The sequence below is a fragment of the Panthera leo genome, chromosome C1 (genome assembly GCF_018350215.1).
Source record: "Panthera leo isolate Ple1 chromosome C1, P.leo_Ple1_pat1.1, whole genome shotgun sequence".
Taxonomy (NCBI): Eukaryota; Metazoa; Chordata; class Mammalia; order Carnivora; family Felidae; genus Panthera; species Panthera leo.
The window spans coordinates 193,859,201-193,881,118 of NC_056686.1; the positions used below are offsets into that span (position 1 = coordinate 193,859,201).

A 21,918-nucleotide genomic window follows, 5' to 3' on the forward strand; every position below is an offset into this window, starting at 1 on the left:
TGAAGGTGTCCTCAGGTCTAAAATGAGTCTCTTGTAGACAGCAAATAGATGGGTCTTGTTTTTTTATCCATTCTGATACCCTGTGTCTTTTGGTTGGAGCATTTAGTCCATTTACATTCAGTGTTATTATAGAAAGATATGGGTTTAGAGTCATTGTGATGTCTGTATGTTTTATGCTTGTAGTGATGTCTCTGGTACTTTGTCTCACAGGATCCCCCTTAGGATCTCTTGTAGGGCAGGTTTAGTGGTGATGAATTCCTTCAGTTTTTGTTTGTTTCAGAAGACCTTGATCTCTCCTTCTATTCTAAATGACAGACTTGCTGGATAAAGGATTCTCGGCTGCATATTTTTTCTGTTCCTCACATTGAAGATTTCCTGCCATTCCTTTCTGGCCTGCCAAGTTTCAGTAGAGAGATCCGTCACTGGTCTTATCATTCTCCCTTTATATGTTAGAGCATGTTTATACCCAGCTGCTTTCAGAATTTTCTCTATCCTTGTATTTTGCCAGCTTCACTATGATATGTCGTGCAGAAGATCGATTCAAGTTACATCGGGAGGGAGTTCTCTGTACCTCTTGGATTTCAATGCCTTTTTCCTTCCCCAGATCAGGGAAGTTCTCAGCTATGATTTCTTCAAGTACACCTTCAGCACCTTTCCTCTCTCTTCCTCCTCTGGAATACCAATTATGCGTATATTTTTGCATTTAATTGTGTCACTTAGTTCTCTAATTCTCCCCTCATATTCCTGGATTTTTTTATCTCTCTTTTTCTCAGCTTCCTCTTTTTCCATAATTTTATCTTCTAAATCACCTATTCTCTGCTCTGCCTCTTCAATCTGAGCTGTGGTCGCCTCCATTTTATTTTGCACCTCATTTATAGCATTTTTTAGCTCCTCATGACTGTTCCTTAGTCCCTTGACCTCTGTAGCAAGAGATTCTCTGCTGCCCTCTATACTTTTTTCAAGCCCAGAGATTAATTTTATGACTATTATTTTAAATTCATTTTCTGTTACATTGCTTAAATCATTTTTGTTTAGTTCATTACCTGTCGCTACTTCCTGGAGTTTCTTTTGAGGAGAATTCTTCCATTTCGTCATTTTGGATAGTCCCTGGAGTGGCGCAGAACTGCAGGGCTCTTCCTCTGTGCTGTCTGTAGTAACTTGCACTGGTGGGGGGGGCCACAGTCAGACCTAATGTCTGCCCCCAGCCCACTGCTGGGGCCACAGTCAGACTGGTGTGTACCTTATCTTCCCCTCTCCCAGAGGCAGGACTCACTGTTGAGTGGTGTGGCCCCTGTCTGAGCCACTTGCACACCGCCAGGCTTGTGGTGCTGCTTCGATGGGATCTGGCGTATTAGCCAGGGTGGATCCGCAAGGTGCACAGGGGTGGGAGGGGCAGACTCAGCTGGGTTTGCCTTCAGTGGTCCACTTCAGGAGGGGCCCTGTGGCACCGGGAGGGAGGCACACCCGTTGGAGGGATGGATCCACAGAAGCACAGCATTGGGTGTTTGCGTGGTGCAAGCAAGTTCCGTGATGGGAACTGGTCCCTTTGGGATTTTGGCTGGGGGATGGAAGAGAGAGATGGCACTGGCCAGTGCCTTTGTTCCCCGCCGAGCTGAGCTCTGTCTTCCGGGGCTCAGCACCTCTCCCTCCCGTTGTCCTCTAGCCCTCCCACTCTCGGAGCAGAGCTGTTGACTTATAACATTCCAGATGTTAAGTCCCGCTGGCTATCAGAACACACTCCGCCTGGCCCCTCCGCTTTTGCAAGCCAGACTTGGGGGCTCTGCCTTGTAGGGTGGGCTGGCTGCCCCTCCGCTACCCCGGCTCCCTCCCGCCAGTCCGTGTAGCATGCAGTGCCTCTCCACCCTTCCTACCCTCTTCCGTGGGCCTCTCGTCTACGCTTGGCTCTGGACAGTCCGTTCTGCTAGTCTTCTGGCGGTTTTCTGGGTTATTTAGGCAGGTGTGAGTGGAATCTAAGTGGTCAGCAGGATGCACTGAGCCCAGCGTCCTCCTACGCTGCCATCTTCCTTCCGAAAAAATGCAAGCTTATTTTTTTCTCTGCTGGGACTGTTAGAGCTCTATCCTCAGTCATCCTGTTCTTGATTTTATTCCAGGGACAAACGCAAGATCATAGTGGGCTGTCTGACACTGGCCTGTTGAGCTCCCCCGAGCTTGCCGCTTTCTCGCAGGCTCTGGAGGCCATAAGTCCCTCCTGGAGTCTAGCTTTGTAGCTGCTCTGTCAGGCGCTTTCAGACAGCAGGCACTTCCTTTCCTGGGCTGGGTCTGGGGTCAGACTGGGTGCACCTCCGAAACCGAGGGAGTGTGAGGTCAGATGGCAGCTCCAAAACTGCAAGATCTTAAGTATATATCATTTCTAGAATGACTTTCTCCAAATTATCCCAGCCCTTGATTTTAGCCGCAAAAGAATTAAAACCATAATCAATAATAGCACTTTGCTAGTGTATCCCTCTTTATGTTTAAGAACATGTTTTTAAAAATAGCACAAAATGAGGTTCTTGTTATACGTACACTCTAAGTTGGAATCTTAAGATTTCTTCCTGAGTTCTGCAGGGACAGAGTGATATGCAGGCTTATGATTCTGGCATGGGAATTTCCTTAGCAGCCTCCGACTGCTTATGGACCACACTCTCTGCTCACCGATCATCAATAGATAAGGAACAAAGAGAAAGATCCAAGAGAATTATGTCCATGCCATCTAGTCCCATCAGCTTTGTCCCAAGATAGGTTTCTCCTGGATCCCATTTCAGTCTTTTTTTTTTTAAGAGAAAAACCCAGAACTGACAAGAAACAGCTTAAGGCATCAGTGGAAATGGTAGAGGCACTTGGAACTGACTGGCTCCTGTTGTAAAAGATGGCATATTATGCCATCCAAACAAATGGGCTCTATTTAATATCGAACTATTCCTGACAATGCTTGCATTGTGCTCCCCCAGCCTGCAAACCCCGTAAGAAACACTTCCTTCTGTGGAGCAGACGGAGACAGGAAGTGAGAGTCAATCAAGCATTGTTTGCTCTTTCTATGTGGTAAAGAAAAAAAAAAATATCTCTCTCAATTCACCACTCCCCTTAATTTTTTATCAGCCCCGTTTGCTATTAAATATTTTATTTCAATTTCTTCACTCCTTTTAATTTCAGAGTTGCTAATTCTACTTTTCCTCTACTCCTGCTTTTGTTTGCTGCCAGGTGTTCACTCGGAAGCTAGAGGAAGTCGGGCGGGTTTTGTTTCTCATATCCCTGACCCAGAAGATCCCCACGGCCCACAAGCAGTCTCACGTCTCCATGCTCCAGGAAGACCTCCTCCGACTACCCTCATTCCCCCGAAGTGCTATTGACGCTGAATTTTCACTCTTCAGTGATCCACAAGGTATCAGGAGGAAAGCATTTCCTCCCTCGGGCTTCCCAAGCCCTGGATTTGTCCTCAGCTGGAAAGCCTCTTAACCAGCAGACAGTTTTATAAGCCGTTGTTTCTCAGCCTTGAGTACATCGGGATCACCTGGAGGACTTCACAAAACACAGATTGCTGGGCTCCACCCTCCCATGCTTCTGATTCGGTAGTTCTGGAATGGAGCCCGGGAACTTGAATTTTAACAAGTTCCCAGGTGATGTTGATGCTGTTATTCCAGGGACCAAACTTTGAGACCCGTCCTCTAAGCTAATCATAAGCAGTTGAAGGAAATAGTATGGTATTGTTAAGGAAGTACTTGACTAAGTGAAGAATGGGTGTTTATAGGCCGTTCAGAAAGGGGCAAAACTAATTACAGGAATCAGGACAGTGGCTGCTTCTGGGATGGGGATGGGGGCGCTGGATTTTCTGGAAAGGGGCCTGAGGGAACTTTCTGAGGTGATGAAAATGGTCTATGTATTGACTGGTATGTTGGTCACATGTGTGTGTGTTTTTGCCAAAACTCATTAAGCTCTACAGTTGAGATCTGTGCATGTTTTACTCTATCTAAATTACACCTGAATTGAGAGGGAGCCCGAGACAGACAAAAAGAAACTTGTTTTGAAACCTTACTATGTTACTCCTTTGAGACACTTTAGTTAGCATCCCAGTGTTCAGTGTCTTCACCCAGAAGCTCCAGAACAAATAGTAGAAAGAGCTCCAGTCTGTCCAGGAGTTAAAAGATCTAGACGCAGTCCCAACCCTGCCATTTTCTCTCTGAAACAACCTATTTTTTTTTCCTCAAAGCCACTGCTTATTCAGTAGCAACACGCTGCAAATGCCAGCCCTGTCTTGCCTACAGAGTTGAATCAAAGAGGTGATGATGGAAGTCCTTTGAGAACTAGGGAGTGTGATACCAGCGCCAGCCATGTGTGCTGGGAAGCATTTCAGCAGTGCATCTTATCTTCACGTCCCGGAGCTGGAGCAAATGGGAAACAGCAGCGTCCTCCGGTTTGATTGCCCTCCCACGCTGACAGGATTGGTGTGGGGCTAATTCTGTCTCTGCTGTTTCATGTTCTCACAGCTGGGAAGGAGCTGTTTGGCCTCGACACTCTTCAGAAAAGCTTGTGGATCCAGCTCCTGGAGGAGATGTTCCTGGGCATGCCGAGCGAGTTTCCCTGGGGAGATGAAATCATGCTCTTCCTCAACGTTTTCAATGGGGCTCTGATCCTCCACCCAGAAGACAGTGCCCTGCTCAGGCAGTACGCTGCCACCGTCATCAACAGCGCTGTGCACTTCAATCACCTTTTCTCTCTCAGTGGCTACCAGTGGATTCTGCCCACCATGCTGCAGGTGCCATGGCTCTACTCTTCTAACACATAATTAACCGCCCAGATAGCAGGTCAACAAGATCTGTGCTAAACCTTTTTAATGATAGAATTATCTTCTTTTGTGGCAGCAGAAGGCACCAAATGAAATCTCCCCAGAAATTTCCAAAAGGTCACAATATCCTAAGATATCCATTCTATCCTCAGATCTCCCAGACCTGGGATTTGCTTTCCCATTTCTTCTAGCCACTCTGTGAGTGCTTCTCAAAGTGTGGTCTCAAGATCAGCAGCAACAACATCACCTGGGAATGTGTTAGACGAATTCTTGGGTCCCACCCTCTATTTAATCAGAAACGGTGGAGTCAGGACCCATTAACCTGGGTTTCTACAAGACCTCCAGGTGGTTCTAATGCCCTAGAAATTTGGGAATCACCGCTCTTTTTATTCAAATGTACAGCAAGTATTCAGCTGATGTTTCTCCTGAGAGATTCTCTGATCTCTATCTGAATAGAGATTTCTGTTGCTATTAAACTTACTATGCTGAGATTGGAGGAGGTGAATTCAGCAGAAATTGTTTCCATGTACTCCTGTCTAATGTGTATCTGGCTAGGTTTAGGAGTACTGGATGAAGTTCAAACAAACCCTAGGGGCTCACCCTAATTCTCTACTGTGGAAATTTCAATAAAAATTATAAAAGTAATACATGCTTGTGCAAAGTAGAATTTGTTCAACCTATAGGGGCAAGAAGTTTTCTTTAGCATCAGGCCTCTCCTATTTTTAAATAGTTGGAATTTTCTCTATTTCTATAACTTTTCTTACTGATTACCAAAAGCAAATGCTCATTATAACATTCAGAAAATAAAGTTTAAAGAAGAAAATAAAGATCACTTATAATCCTCCTTCCTAGATAACCATTGTTTATACTTCTTGAAAATCTTGGCACTCTATCCTACTTTTTTTTTTTAAAAAGAAAACATATGGATCATACCATATATTCAAGTTTGTTACCTACTTTTCTCACATAACACTAAAAATATCATGGACATTTTTTCACATAGCTACATTTTGTGCTATAGCATCTTTCTAAATAACTGCATAATATTCTGTTACATGCATATACTATAATGTATTTAATCTATCCCAATTTATGAATAATTTAAGCAGTTTCCAATTTTCCACTATTATATGCAAATTTGCAGCAGGAATTCTTATATATCCATCTTTGTGCGTTTTCCCAGTTCCTTTCTTGAAATAAATTCCTGGTCACAAACTCCCTGGGAAAAAGTGTATTCATGTGTATTACCAAATTTCTCTGAAGAGAGATTATACTGTTTTACTCCCATCAACCAGTTTATTAAATTTAGCCATTTTCCTCCACGCATTCCGTGGCTATGAGTTTTAAAAGTCAACACAACTCTGATATGCTGTTAAGGCATTTTCTGAATATATGCCATTTTTCCCACAGGTATACTCTGACTATGAGAGCAATCCCCAGCTGCGTCAAGCCATTGAATTTGCCTGCCACCAGTTCTACATTCTACACCGGAAGCCATTTGTGCTCCAGCTGTTTGCTAGTGTGGCCCCTCTCCTGGAGTTTCCGGTAAGTGGCTCTCTGGAAATAAATGCAGACCAAATGAAAAAAAGCAAAGGCTCTTTATTCAGAATTTGCTACAGCAATGGAGTTAGCCACTGTGACTTGTGTCTTGGCAAAGACTCAAAAGCAGACAGAGGAGTAAGAGATTTTATGGTGGAGAAAAGGGAAGACTTCAGATATGCCCTGACTGGAGGCCATGGGTGTGGGGGAGCTGTAAGCAGGCTAACTAGAAGGCAGGGGGTGGGGGCCACATCCTATGCAATTGGTTAGGGGTACATATTTGGCTTTCTCTGACTGGTCTAGTTGGAAGAAGGGACAAGGATTAGGGAAGCTGTCAATTTTAATCAAGTCCTGGCCTTTTGGGGAGCCAATGGTTAAAGGGGTTATTGTTTGGTTTCCACTAGAGCTAGTAGGCTGACTTCCTAGTAACCTGACTTGTAGCAGGCTAGCTTCCCTGGCTAGTTACTGTGGACAGTGGGTTGGTTTCCTGAGTAGGTTACTACAGGTTCTTGATCAGTGTTCTATTTTTAAATATGGGCTACTCATTTATATTGTCCATTTGTATAATCAGCGTCTCAGCTCTCTTTCTTCAACCAATGTGATAGGAATATCACATATTATTTCTCTTCATTTTTCTTCAACACTCGTCTCAGCCTGTAAGATATAAATAGACCAACTCTCCAGTTTTATACTTAATTAATAAAAAGATAGAAAATAGAATGTGGCAAAAGGAAGAGTTCCTGATTCTCATTCCTATCACTGTCTAGTACTTACCCTGCTTTATTTTTCTTTTTCTTCAGAACACTTATGCTGTATTGCATATCATACATGTATTTGTTTCACTACTACATTTCTCTACCATACCCCAAAATAGAATTTAAGCTCCGCTAAAGCAAGACCTTCACCTGTTTTTCTGTTTGCTTTTGGTTTGTTTTAGTTGTTTTGCTTGTATGTCTTTTTTGGTTTTGTTTTGTTATAACCTTGGTATACAGAATTGTGCATGGCACATAGTAATAATTTAATAGGGATTTGTTGTTTTAATGGATGAATCAAAACCATTTTAAATAGATTTGAGATGGCCGATATCTCCATTTTGGAATTATATTATCAAACAAGACCTGTAAAATGCCCAGAGTTGTGAAAATTAGCATCTGTTTCCCCAAACGTATTTGAAGTGTTCAACTAATATGTTATGGAAAGTTCCTTTGGGAATGCAGAGTCCTTCCAACACAGACCAGAGGAAACATTTACATGAGTGATTCTGGAAGTTTACATACTGCTCTATTTTTAGGAGTTTCCACAAATATCTCTTTTGTACCAGATTAACATTTAATAGAGTCCTTGACAGTCAGGGATTCTTCTCCAAAATCATATGGTAGCATTTTTGGATGCAGGATTGTGTGAGCTAAGTACCAGATCAATGTAATTGCTATCAGTGATAATGTTATTGAAATTTGAATTCCTGATCACACCATGTTAGTGCTGAGGTGGGAATCAATAAATTAAAATTGCCTTTCTTTATTCAGGATGTGGCCAATAATGGGCCCAGCAAAGGTGTGTCAGCTCAGTGCCTGTTCGACCTGCTGCAGTCCCTGGAGGGCGAGACCACTGACATATTAGACATCTTAGAGCTGGTCAAAGCTGAGAAGCCTCTTAAGTCGTTAGGTAAAAACAGAATTTACCCTGATCTTCTTTGTCTCTTTGTAATTTTTTTTTAATAATTCCATATTGAATATTTTAACCTAAATCAAAACAGCAAAAATAAATGGAAAAGTGGTATAAATTGAATGAGTACATTTCCTTTCTCCTTTTTTTCCTAAATTTCTTGAAAATCCTAAAGAGTAAGGAATTCTCTACCATGAAAATTGTATTAAACTGATACCTCATACTGCCCTTCTGTAGTTCTGCTGTTTTCAGGAAATTAGGTTTTCCAGGCAATTCTAGGTGAGCAACTCTCTAAAATGGTCTTTATTATCAAGGAATGTATAGAACTAGAGGTAAATCAAAGAGAAAAGCTCCTGTCTTACCTTACACATCTACATGCCCTTGATAGCTTCTAATAGGTAAGATTGTTTTTTTAAAAAACTGCCCCCCAAAAGGCACTTTTATTTATCATCTGATTATTCAAAAGTAGGAAACAGAGTTTTCAGTCCTTTTAGATGAAGAAATTAATAATGTTCACGGTTTAGGATTAAAGTCTGGCGAAGAAATGGTTACAAAATATAACTGGAATGTTGAGAGTGGGAATCTCTTCTTTATCCCTGGCAAAATGCACTTTGATTTTGTGCCTTAACCTTCTGTCCCCTCAGATTTCTGCTATGGAAATGAAGACCTGACCTTCTCTATAAGTGAGGCCATTAAGCTGTGTGTTACTGTGGTGGCATATGCTCCTGAGTCATTCCGAAGGTAATTGCAGCCCTTTGTTCTGTGCCTTGGGATAAGTAAACATGGCAAAGGAAATAAAATTGAATGAATACAAAAGTTATGCTTGTTCATATCATCCTCTAATATTCTGTAATGTATGTTTTCAAAAACTAAATTTAGGAAACTTGTCATTGCACAGGCTTTGGGAAATATAGTAAATCCTCATTAATTTAAAATTGCCTAAAATTTGGAATTTGTGCAGCAGCTAAAATGTTTAGTCTCATTTAGAAAATTTTGCCCCGGGGGCGCCTGGGTGGCGCAGTCGGTTAAGCGTCCGACTTCAGCCAGGTCACGATCTCGCGGTCCGTGAGTTCGAGCCCCGCGTCGGGCTCTGGGCTGATGGCTCGGAGCCTGGAGCCTGTTTCCGATTCTGTGTCTCCCTCTCTCTCTGCCCCTCCCCCGTTCATGCTCTGTCTCTCTCTGTCCCAAAAATAAATAAAAAAAAAAAACGTTGAAAAAAAAAGAAAATTTTGCCCCGATACATGATATATGTTAATAGCAAACAGAATTCCAGAGCAGACATTTAAACTATTAAAGAAGATGCTTTTCAAGGAGCGGTAAGAACTCCTGTCATACAACGAACAAGAATATAAATCTTGCCTGTCATTTTGCCAAGTGTAAGGAATCCAAAGGATTCACATGGAAAATGTCATCCCAATTCCTGGATGTTGGCTCTGGTCTTGTTTATGTACTAATATGTGAAATGAAAGCCAGTCCCATCTTGCTATTAAAATAGGTGTTTTAAAGGCAGAGACAGGAATTCAAATGAATTATGGATAGCCCTGTTATGTAGTATAGATATTTAAAAATAATAGAGTTACATTCCTTTAAATATTCCTTGATGCTGGCTTAATCAAACCTCTGGCCCTCCTCCCCAGTGATATTGATATTAGGTAATCTGTCCCTCAACTTCTCAAGCTACTTTGATCTTTTCTTGTAATACCTAACTCATAAACAAAGTCCCATGTTATTTGCTATCATATTTTGGGTATAAGGATTAAGCTTGACACAGGACCACCCTAAAAACTCACAGTATGGAGGAAAGAAGTCCTACTATGTTGGCAACTCTTCGAGAAAGAAGGAAAGAACTGGGTTGATTTTGACAGTGTATCTTTATCAATTTACCCCTTAGATTGGTTTATCCCTGTGCCCTAGAACAGGATGAGTAAAGGGGCAAAAACGAAACAGGATTCATACTAATTGAACTCTTTCTACATGAAGAATGAATAAGAAACATCCCCCTCCTAAGATTCCCAGCTTTTTTTGTGTTAATCAATGCGGATTAAACATTATGCCTGTGGTCAACTAGAAGTGTGGCTGTAGCCCTCACTCACTCCCAGTTTCCTTGGGCTTCTTCTATAATATCACAGCTCCATGAAAGACTTGAGAAAGGATTGAAACCCTACATTAACTCCAAGTCCACTGTATTCCTGGGTGTAAAAATACCCCCTATTTCTATTTTCCGTTCCAAGTGTGTCTGAGTACTTTGTTAACAGGGTGTATCAGAGGCTCTGCAGTGAGATGAAGTGATAACATCAAGACACTGCAATAATAAAATGCATAAATATTCTCTAATATTAAAAGGCCACGGGCACCTGGGTGGCTCAATCGGTTGAACATCTTATGCTCACTATCCTAAACCACAAATCATCTTTGCCTATTTCTGAACCCTATTCCAATGAAATATGTTAAGTACTTTTTAATGCCCGACTTTTGTTATTCACTACTGTTTCATGAGATTTGCCGATATAATTGTGTGTAACCATAGTTTGTTCTTCATTCGTCGGTAATATTTCATTTAGTGTCTACGCCACAATTGATTTCTTACTGACCGACATTTGTGTGATATCTAATTTGAAGCTATTACAAATAGTGCTGCAGTGAACATTTTTGCGTGTGTCTTTGTGAGCACACATATCTGTATTTCTGTAGGTAGAAATGCTATGCTAGGTATAGAATATGTGTATGTTTTGCTTTAGGAGATACTACCAGTTTTCCAAAGTGGTTGTATCAATTTCCATTCCCACCAGTGGTGTATAAACGTTCTAGTACTCTCGTGCCTCATTAGCACTTGATACTCAGTCTTCATTGTAGCCATTTTGTTGGGTTGTAGTGAGATCTCATTGTGGTTTTGATTTCTATTTCCCTCTTGCAAACTGAAAGGTTTGGAAGTTTTCCAGATGTTTATTGGAATTTGGATATCTACTTTTGCAAAGTACCTCTTGAAGTCTTCTACCCATTTTTAAATGAGACTATCAGTATTTTTTAATTTGATATGTAGAATTTGTCTAAAGAGTCTGATGTGAGTATTTTTTAGCTTATATGGACTGATGTGCTGGTAAACATTTAACAACCAGTTCCCTGGGGGAAGAGAGTCCCTGACACATAGCATTGCTAGTTTGCCAACATGTAGCAATTGCTGAGTACAAGATGGCAGCATGACATTGACCTTGGGGTTGGAAACAGAAGCATATGTAGGCTTCCTTGACCTGGTACATGCCTACTCCAGCATACCACTGGTTATGTGTATTTCAAATCACATCTCTTACTCTTTGACTTATAGTTTTAGTTACCTAACATCATCTTTCAATGAACAGAGCTCTTCATTTTAATGTTGTCCAATGTACCACTCTTTTCCTTATTGCTTAGGGCTTTCTGTATCCTCTGAAGAAATCTTGGCTAACTCAAGATTATGAATATGTCCCTTTATATTATCTGCCAGATGCCTTATTTGTTTTATCTTCATATTCAGATTGATAATCCATCTGAAATTAATGTAGGGTATGGTGTAAAGTAAGGGTCAAGATTTCTTTTTTCCATATAAATACTAATAGACAATAGATCAAGCTCCATTTATGGAAAAGACTAGCATTTCCATTGCATTGCAATGTCATCCTTGTTATAAATCAAGTATTTGTGGATTTGTTTCAGACGCATTATTCTGGTCCATATGTCTATTTGTCTTTCCTGTGTTGTGGGGCCATGGAGCACAATGACCAACAAAAAAAATTTTTTTTTTGTTTTATTCCAAGAAAGAATTCTTGAGACATTGTATGGTGCAAATTAGTGGGTTTATTTAAGTAGCACAGGGCCAGGACCTGTGGGCAGAAAGCTGTGCTTTTTGCTGTATGCAGGTGGTTGTTATAGGCTTAGTGCTCAGGGGGGAAGGGACATGCAGGGAGTATTAGATCATAAATGTCTTCTTCAAACTTCTCATAACACTACTTTTGCAAGATTTCTCTGGTGCTTACCATTTAGTTCAACACTAACTGTTGATGAAGCACACAGGCAGTCATGAAACCCTTTAAGACTGTAGCGACCACCGTGTATTTGATCCTTAACGGAACTATGCAGGCTATAGGTCAGGCTTCCGGACTAAAGGTGAACATTTTTTGCTTCCATCCCTCATCACTCGTACCAATATTACACTGTCTTAGCTATTACAGCTTTATAATAAGTTTGATTGGTGTTTGTTCTTACTTTTACCTTCAATGTTTCTATGTACTTATGTTTAACATGGGTTTCTTATTAGCGAAATACATTTGAGATTTTTTATTATTGACTCTAGTAAGCAGCTATTTTCAGACCTGCATCACAGTGGCTATTTCCACAGACTCTTTCTCGAAAACTGCTTAAACTTTAAGAAGCCAGCCTCCCAGGGAAGGGCTTTATCTTGGGTAAAATTTGTTTCAGGTAAAAAAATCACTCTCAGCAAATCCCTGGGTGGAAGCTTTATTGATCATTGTGATGCCTGTTTCTCTAAATAGGGTGCATAGCTCCACCAATTATTCTATTGTTCTTTCAATGAGTTGTTTATATGCTATTTTTCCCCTCCCCACTAGGCCATATTCTCCCTAAAGGCAAGCAGACTTTCATCACCTTTTACTAGATGCTCAATTAATTAATTAATTAATGTTGGTCAAACTTCCAGCTGCTCTACTTACTCTTGACTTGGGTGGGGTGGGAAGGGCGCCTAGAATCAGTCATCACTCTTGAGGCTTTTCATTCCTCCACGTTCCTAAATATGACACAGCCAATAACAGTAGAATGTAACATGTGACTTGGTTGCCTTTCTGTTGATTAAAGTCTCCAGATGCTGATGGTCTTGGAAGCTCTGGTCCCCTGTTACCTACAAAAGCTAAAGAGGCAGACGTCACAAGTGGAGACAGTGCCTGCTGCCCGAGAAGAGATCGCAGCCACGGCTGCTCTTGCGACATCCTTGCAGGCCCTCTTGTACAGTGTAGAGGTCCTCACCAGGTAACCCGTCGCAGAGATGTCCATGACCTTACAATGTGTATATCTACCAAAAAGATGAAGAAAAACATGCGGTGACTAAAAATCTCTAATAACCCTATCTTTATTGATAGACACTTGCCCAAATTCAGCCTTATGTGGCTTAAAACTGCAAACATTCCCTAAATTGTTTGGATAAATAGTGCTACTCTGAATAATTAATAATAATAATACTAGGGGCGCCTGGGTGGCTCAGTCAGTTAAGCGTCTGACTCCGACTCAGGTCATGATCTCGTGGTTCGTACATGGGTTTGAGCCCCACGTCAGGCTCTGTGCTCCAGAGCCTGGATCCTGCTTTAGATTCTGTGTCTCCCTCTCTCTCTGCCTCTCCCCCTCTCACGCTCTGTCTCTGTCTCTCTCTCTCTCAAAAATAAATAAACATTAAAAAAATAAAAAAATAATAACAACAATAATAATAATAATAATAATAGTAATAGTAATAATACCATGAACATATTTGCATGGAGCTTGCTGAACTTCTGTGGCAGTTTTAACCCAGTAGTGAACAGATCTTTTTGTAAAAGGGCCAATATAGTGAAGATGAAAATGTGATATGTATTTTTATTAGCTTTTATATTATTTTATAAGACATGAAATGTCTGCAAGTCCAACGAAGCCTTCTTTTATTATTTTACTGTTTGTAAAGAGCTGTGGTTTTTGTCCTGTCGTTTCAGACACCATAAAACAAACATAAACAACAGAATTTTATTCTCCTCCTAGAAATAACAGGTTCTCTGTGAGGCAAGGCTCAGTGGTGCTGGGATAACAGGCTGAGGGATTTGGGAATGGAAAGGTACATTGACACCAGAGTTCAACCCTAAATAAAGGACGAAGAAGTTAGTCCTGTCGCATGAGTCTGGGTGCAGAAGCAGATGGCATTGAGAAGCTGGGTGGGGATGGAAGGGATGGGGGCAGACAGAGTGAGAACTGGAAGAGGTGGAGATAGGAAGTTCTGCAGATGAATGGCTTTCTTTGTCTGTTCCCACATACAATTAGCCAGAAAGAGATATTGTTCCCTAGAGTGGAGGTGGGGAAGCCTTCTCCCTACGTCGGCGTCTTTGCCCCTCCATCATTTGGCCACATCCTTAGCCTAAATTCTGTCCGTGACTTACTCCCACCAAGAGGCACCAACTTCCCCAGCCCCATCTTGCCCTGTTGATGAAAAGCCTAGCTGAAATTCCTCGGTCCAGGAAGGACTTTTCTAACATGCACGAGCAAGTGAGAGAGGGAGGGAGATTGTGATTCATTAAGTCAATATATGTTTAGCTTCTAATCACGAGCTGCATTGCCAACCTAGGCAAGCAGAGTGTAGCCCAAAAGCCTTTGGTAGACTGCCAGTGCTGAAGAGCCCATGTGCACCTGGCAGACAAGATGGGAAGCAGTGGAACGGGGCTCCGTGCCAAACTGCCTCTTCCAAAGGGACGCAGTCCCAGTGCTTTGATGATCGTTTCATGAAAGTCCTAGGAGGAAGAACATCCTAAGGAGAACTATCAGACTTACATTCTTCCTTCTGCACCTATCTGGTTACATCACGAGCCCCCTCCTGCAGTTAGAGGAGAGAAGAGCAATCCGTTTTTTCAAATGCCACTTTTATTTCTCCTCATATTGTGCAATATTGGTGCTTCCCTCCTTTCTATAGGAGAGAAGTTAATAGGTCAATTAACTTATCCAAAATTGACTTACCCAAAATTCTACCAAGAGTTATGGATGGAGCATTGGCATTTAAAATTCTGTGGCTCCAGGGGCCCTGGGGTGGTTCCGTCATTTGAGCATCTGACTCTTGGTTTCAGCTCAGGTCATGATCTTATAGTAGTTGGATTGAGCTCCATGTCAGGCCCTGCACTGTCAGCAGAGCCTGCTTGGGATCCTCTCTCTCTCTCCCTCTCTCTTTCTCTCTCTCTCTCCCTCTGCTCCTCCCCCACTCATGCTATCTCTTTCTCTCTCTGTCTCTCTCTCTAAGATAAATAATTAAACTATAAAAAATAAAAAAGTAATAAAATAAAATTCTGTGGTTCGAAATATTCCAGCGTATTTAATATTCTTTTGGTGGAGAGGAGAACTAGCCTTCTTGGTCAGCTGCGATTATTCACAATAAAATCAGCTTTGCTGTTTATACAAAAAGAAGATAAGAAGAACCCCATTTCACTTCCACGCTCCTAATTTCCTTACTCATGAAAAATAATTAATAGTTATAAAGGGAGTAACACACAAGTAAGTATATTATAATGGTATTAATGTTAATTTTCTAGTGTTATCTAATATGTTACCACAAATTTAGGGGCATAAAACAAAACATTCATTATCTCATATTTCCATAGGCCAGAAGTCTGGGCAGGCTTAGCTGGTTTCTCTGCTCAGGGTCTCACAAAGCCAAAATCAAGATAGCAATCACGCTGGGCTCTTATCGGAAAGTTCTGGGGGAAACTCCTTATCTAAGCTTGTTTAGGTTTCGGGCAGAATCCAACACCATGCAGTTTTAGGTGTGAGGTCCTCTTTCCTTTTTGTCAGCCAGGGGCCACTCAGAAGGTACCTGCCTTCCTTCTCACATGGCTCCTTCTATCTTCCAGTCAGCAATGGTGCCCTGAGCTCTTCTCATGCTTCAAGTCTATCTGTTCCTAACAAGGGAAAACTCTGCTTTTTAAGGGCTGGTGCCATAAGATTAGGCCTACCCATATAATTTCCCTTTTGCAATATAACATATTGTAATCACTGAGGTAACACCAGGAGGAGTATAGGTCTCGGGGCCATCTTTAAATTCTGCCTACCACAACAATGGCACAGGAAGACAAAGTCTAGTGTGACTGTTAAAAAGCTTACTTTCCAGCCACACCCAGCATACAGAAAATGAACATTATGAAAGCAAGCCTTAAAGAATTCGTGCAAGCTTTGAAAAGCTGCATCATCCTTTCCATGTCTCAGATGCTGATACAGAGGCAAAGATTACCTAGTATTTGAAGGAAACCCTGCAGGTATAAAATGAGATGATTCAAATCTACTTCTGAGTGTCTAAATTACCTACTTATAACAGATACTAATTTACTCACTTCTTTGGGTAGTCTTAGGTATAATTTTGACTAGAAGGATTCTTTCATTCTTTGGTTGTTTTTCAGAAAAAAGAAGGTGGTTATATTGATTACAACATGGGTAGCCAAAATGGTGTATACGCCTTTACCATTTACGTATCGTCTAAAATCATTAACTTCCTGATACCTGTCAAATTGAAAAATGAGCTCTTAACATTCACTGAATCCTACAGACTTAGAAGTCTGAGTTCATAAATGTCTGGTTTGAAGTGTCATAGTTTATTACTCAAAACCAAGAAGTAGAAGAACTTAAATCATGGTATGTTAATACACCCCTGGGAACCAATGTTCCCTTTAAAGTGACTCTCAGAACAGAGACAGCAAGAGTGTGACAGAAAAGCCCAACTAGACAGTCTCTTTTGAAGACTCTGCAAGTGATTTAAAACTTAAGTGAGTTTCCATAACTTGAGGACTTTGTAAATGTTTCTACTTCTCTTGCTGTTGTTTTGTTGTGGCCATTACTGTCCCTGTTGCAGGCCCATGACAGCCCCACAGATGAGCAGGTGTGACCAAGGTCATAAAGGAACCACCACAGCCAATCACACCATGTCGTCCGGGGTGAACACCAGGTAATTCACTCGCCTTATTCATCTATGGCCCCTCCGTTTCATACAACCTGAGTCTCAGCTGTTGGGAATGAAAGGAATCTTGAAAATAGTCAATAATGAGTGTGAAACTCTCCAAGGAAAAGGAAAGAAGGTGAGAGTTTAGAGTTACAAGGCTTCTTTTGAAAGCATCGAAGAGAAATCCAAGCCACCTTCATCAACTGACATTTGTGGCGTTTTGTTTGCATGAACGTGAAAGATGTTCTGTGCCTCCTGGGTGGTCTTTGAACTATTCCAGTGTTGTTTCATTTGCCTCCAAGAAAAAGCCAAATGAAACAATAATAATCAGGGGGTGGTTTCTCATTCCCAGGGCAGTTATACAGGGTCAACTTTCTTTCATCTGGACAGATTTTCCATGTACATTTCATCCAAATTTTGCATTAGGTCCTTAAATGATGCTTTCATGGTCATTGACTTAATCTCCCTCCCTGTTTTGGTGTAACTCAGACACTGGCTAGACTAGTTAATACTTAAGCTGTTCATTCTGTGTTAACCTCTAAACACTCTAACACACATATACACACGCACAGGTTTAATTAGCTTCTTCCCCCAAGGAAAATTTAAGATAGGGCAAGCCCCAAATCAGTTAGAGAAAAAGTTCTCATCTCCCACTATGGAGTAGCTAGTTAGTAGGGAGATCTTAAGGAGAAGCTAAGTAATTTTCCCTCTGAAACACAGTTTTAAGTATGTATTATTCCTTAGGTAAAGTTAATTCCCTGTTCATCAGGGAATAAATAAATAAATAAATAAATAAACAAACAAAATAAAATAAAATAAAATAAAATAAAATAAAATAAAATAAAATAAAATAAAATAAAATAAAATAAAATAAAATAAAAATAAAACAGGGGCGCCCGGGTGATATAGTCGGTTAAGCATCCAGCTTCGGCTTAGGTCATCATCTCGTGGTTTGTGGGTTTGAGCCCTGAGTTGGACTCTGCTGACAGCTCAGAGCCTGGAGCCTGCTTCAGATTCTGTATCTCCCTTTCTCTCTCTCCCTTCCCTGTTCATGTACTGTCTCTCTCTGTCTCTCAAAAATAAATGTTTAAAATTTTTTTTAAATAATAAAAAATTAATAAATACCGAACCCAACTGTAAATTACTCGAGTGATGGTTAACTCATGCCTCAATTTCCTATAGTAAGAAAAAATAAATAGGGGCACCTGGGTGGCTCAGTCGGCTGAGCATCCAACTTCAGCTCAGGTCATGATCTCATGGCTCATGAGTTCGAGCCCCGTGTCGGGCTCTGTGCTGACAGCTCAGAGCCTGGAGCCTGCTTCAGATTGTGTGTCTCTCTCTCTCTCTGCCCCTCCCCCACTTGTTCCATGTCTCTTTTCTCAAAAATAAATAAACATTAAAAAATTAAAAGAAAAAGAAAAGAAAAAATACATATGTTGTTAAGTGACATTCAGGAGCTAGGTTTAACTACCAGATGAAGGGTACATGGGAAAAGAGAGCTTCTAAAGTCCTATTATTAATCAATCATAAAGCAATAAGTCTCCAGAACTAAAAAGAAGTCAGCCATATTTCTTCTTCTGATCACTTGAAACAAAATACATCACGTTAAACTGTAACTTAGATTCACATTACTTTCAAAAATTTTCAAAAGTCCCCTCATTTGGCTGTATTCCGTGACTTCGCATATGTTTATCTTTCTACAAATTGTATGCCAATGGGACAGCTTTCATAGCAGCTATAATTGCATGTGTGGTAGCCAAATGAAAGATAAAGATTTTGTAGTTTAGGATTAGTATATGTGCATTTGTGAACTTATCAAAATGTGTAGCTTTGGGGTGCCTGAGTTGGTTAAGCATCCAACTCATTTTTTTTTTGGCTTTTATTTTCTTTTCTATAATTTTTTAAATATAATTTATTGTCAAATTGGCTAAAATACAGTGCGTAAAGTGTGCTCTTGGTTTTTGGGGTAGATTCTCGTGGTTCATCGCTTACAAACAACACCCAGTGTTCATCCCAACAAGTGCCCTCCTCGATGCCCATCACCCATTTTCCCCTCTCCCCCACCCTCCCGTCCACCCTCAGTTTGTTCTCTGTATTTAAGATTCTCTTGTGGTTTGCCTCCTTCCCTCTCTGTTTGTAGCTATTTTTTCCCTTCCCTTCCCTCATGGATCTTCTCAAGATCCACATATGAGTAAAATCATATGTTATCTGTCTTTCTCTGACTAACTTATTTCACTCAGCATAATACCTTCTAGTTCCATCCACGTTGCTGCAAATGGTAGGATTTCATTCTTTCTCATTGCCCAGTGGTATTCCATTGTATGTATAAACCACATTGATTCCAGCTGAAGTCATGATCTCATGTGTTTGTGAGATTGAACCCTGCATAGGGCTCTCTGCTCAGCGCCTGCTTGGGATTCTCTCTCTCCCTCCCTCTGCCCCTCCCCCACTTGCTCTCTCTCTTTCTCAAAATAAATACATTTTTTAAGATGTGTAGCTTCAGGGGCTTTTCATGAGAAATAGTCCTTAAGAAGCCTCACCAGAACCCTGTTCTTGCCCATAGTAAAGCAGACTGTTTTTCTGATCTCCAGGTACCAGGAACAAGGAGCCAAACTGCACTTTATCAGGTACAGAAAGACAAGCCCTGATTTCATACTAATTCTGACATCTTGTGATGATTGCCTTTTGAGCTGGGTTATGGTTCCATTAGATTTCATTTAATTAATGCATGACATACTATCTCTGGGTAAATCCTCACAAAGTGGCTCAGGTAAAGCTACTGCATTCGGAGATGGCAATCTCTTCCAGGTTGATAAACATTCTTTACCCTTCAGATGAGGTTCTCCTAGGCCCTGGCTTACTGCTTCATTAATGTGTATGAACATAATATAAGGAATCTTAGATTTTGCTTCAGTGTGATACCCTTCTCTCAGTGTTGCCACACATATACCTTTTCAGACCCCCAGGTAACTTTTTATAATTCCCCAGGGAAAACCTTCACTTACTTGAGGAAGGGCAAGGCCTTCCCAGGGAGGAACTGGATGAACGAATTGCTCGGGAGGAGTTTAGAAGACCTCGGGAGTCCCTGCTGAATATTTGTACCGAATTTTACAAGCACTGTGGGCCAAGGCTGAAGATCTTGCAAAACCTGGCTGGGGAGCCACGGGTTACTGCCCTGGAGTTGCTGGATGTGAAGTCACACATGAGGTATTGTCCTTGCTTTCCCTGGCCCTGAGTGTGGACTCCACTTGGGATGTGTGTTTGGGGGTCTGGGTGCCGGGGGAGGGAGTCCCTTGGGATAAGAACTTGGGGTCCTCAAAATGATTTGTTTCCTGTGGCTTGGACGCATATAGTACTGCGCCATCCAGGAAAATGTATATTAAGTCTATCAAAAAGGATCTCAGGATAGACGGGGAGAATGCTCTTGAAGACAGAAAAATGTTATCCGTATATTTGCTCCTCAATAAAAGAGAGTAAAAGGGAAATTTCATCATCTAAATTATTAGAAAAGTATCTTTTGTCCAAGTGCCATTTACTGCCCAGATTCTAATTTTTCACCAGAATCCAGAGTCTATCATTTTGCATGGAAAAAAAAAATGCACTCCACTGCTTCTGCCCAAGGACTTGCTCTGTTCCTACACTACCCGGAGACTCAGTAATTGGCCCTGCAGGGAAGTGAGCAGTTTTAACTCTGAACCACACTTTGCTTAGATCCCTTTTACACAAATTGTGCTTGATGGCCTTCCAATGTTTCAAAAAGTGTCCTGGTGGAAATTCCAGTCTGGACGAGGCCAGTCATCATTTAAAAATTTTTAGTGATGGGACTTTCAAATATGGCTTTTATGATCTTGAGGTATAATCCTTCTATCCCTACTTTCTTAAGGGTTTTTATCAAGAAAGGATGCTGTATTTTGTCAAATGCCTTCTCTGTATCTATTGAGAGGATCATGTGGTTCTTGTCCTTTCTTTTATTGATGTGATGAATCACATTGATTGTTTTGTGGGTATTGAACCAGTCCTGCATCCCAGGTATAAATCCCACTTGATCGTGGTGAACAATTTTTTAAATGTATTGTTGGATCCGGTTGGCTGACACCTTGTTAAGGATTTTCACATCCATGTTCATCAGGGAAATTGGTCTATAGTTCTCATTTTTAGTGGGGTCTTTGTCTGGTTTTGGAATCAGGGTAATGCTGGCTTCATAGAAAGACTTTGGAAGTTTTCCTTCCATTTCTATTTTTTGGAACAGTTTCAAGAGAATAGGTGTTAATTCTTCCTTAAATGTTTGGTAGAATTCTCCTTGAAAGGGATCTAGCCCTGGACTCTTGTTTTTGGGGAGATTTTTTTAAATGTTTTTGTTTATTTTTGAGACAGAGACAGAGCATAAGCAGGGGAGGGGCAGAGAGAAAGGGAGACACAGAATCCAAAGCAGGCTCCAGGTATGCTGTCAGCACAGAGCCTGACATGGGGCTAAAACTCACGGAGTGTGAGATCATGACCTGAGCTGAAGTTGGATGCTTAACCCAGGCACCCCTATTTTGGGGGAGATTTTTATTATGAATTTGATTTCTTTACTGGTTTTAAGTCTGTTAAAAATTTCTATTCTTCCTGTTTCAGTTTTGATAGTTTATATGTGTCTAGGAATTTGTCCATTTCTTCCAGATTGCCTATTTTAATGACATATAATTGCTCATAATATTCTCTTATTATTGTTTTTATTTCTACTTTGTTGGTTGTGATCTCTCCTCTTTTATTCTTGGTTTTATTTATTTGGGTCCTTTCCTTTTTCTTTTTGATCAAACTGGCTAGTGGTTTATCAATTTTGTTAATTCTTTCAAAGAACAAGCTTCTGGTTTCATTGATATGTTCTACTGTTTTTTTGGTTTTGATACCATTGATTTCTGCTCTAATCTTTATTATTTCCTGTATTCTGCTGGTTTGTGGTTTTATTTGCTTTCTTTTTCCAGCTCTTCAAGGTGTAAGGTTAGGTTGTGGATCTGAGAGCTTTCTTCATCCTCAATGGGGAAAAACTGATAGCTTTCCTCCTAACATCTGGAACAAGACAGGGATGTCCACTCTCACCACTGTTATTCAACATAGTATTGGAAGTCTTAGCCTCAACAATCAGACAACACGAAGAAATAAAAGGCATACAAATCATCCAGGAGGACATCAAACTTTCACTCTTTGCAGATGACATGATACTGTATATGGAAAACCCAAAAGATTGCTC

General features: G+C 40.9%; 1 protein-coding gene across 3 annotated transcripts in view; it reads left to right on the forward strand.

The window, feature by feature from the left end:
• UNC80 (unc-80 homolog, NALCN channel complex subunit) overlaps positions 1–21,918 on the forward strand; it is a 223,804-nt gene that overhangs the window by 163,186 nt on the left and 38,700 nt on the right. For all 3 annotated transcript variants that reach the window (XM_042953135.1, XM_042953134.1, XM_042953136.1), the window contains 9 exons: positions 3,202–3,382; positions 4,485–4,753; positions 6,194–6,328; positions 7,849–7,987; positions 8,632–8,728; positions 12,833–13,003; positions 16,599–16,691; positions 19,277–19,312; positions 19,674–19,892. In XM_042953135.1, the coding sequence (XP_042809069.1) occupies positions 3,202–3,382; positions 4,485–4,753; positions 6,194–6,328; positions 7,849–7,987; positions 8,632–8,728; positions 12,833–13,003; positions 16,599–16,691; positions 19,277–19,312; positions 19,674–19,892 (1,340 nt within the window). The remainder of the gene's footprint in view (positions 1–3,201; positions 3,383–4,484; positions 4,754–6,193; positions 6,329–7,848; positions 7,988–8,631; positions 8,729–12,832; positions 13,004–16,598; positions 16,692–19,276; positions 19,313–19,673; positions 19,893–21,918) is intronic.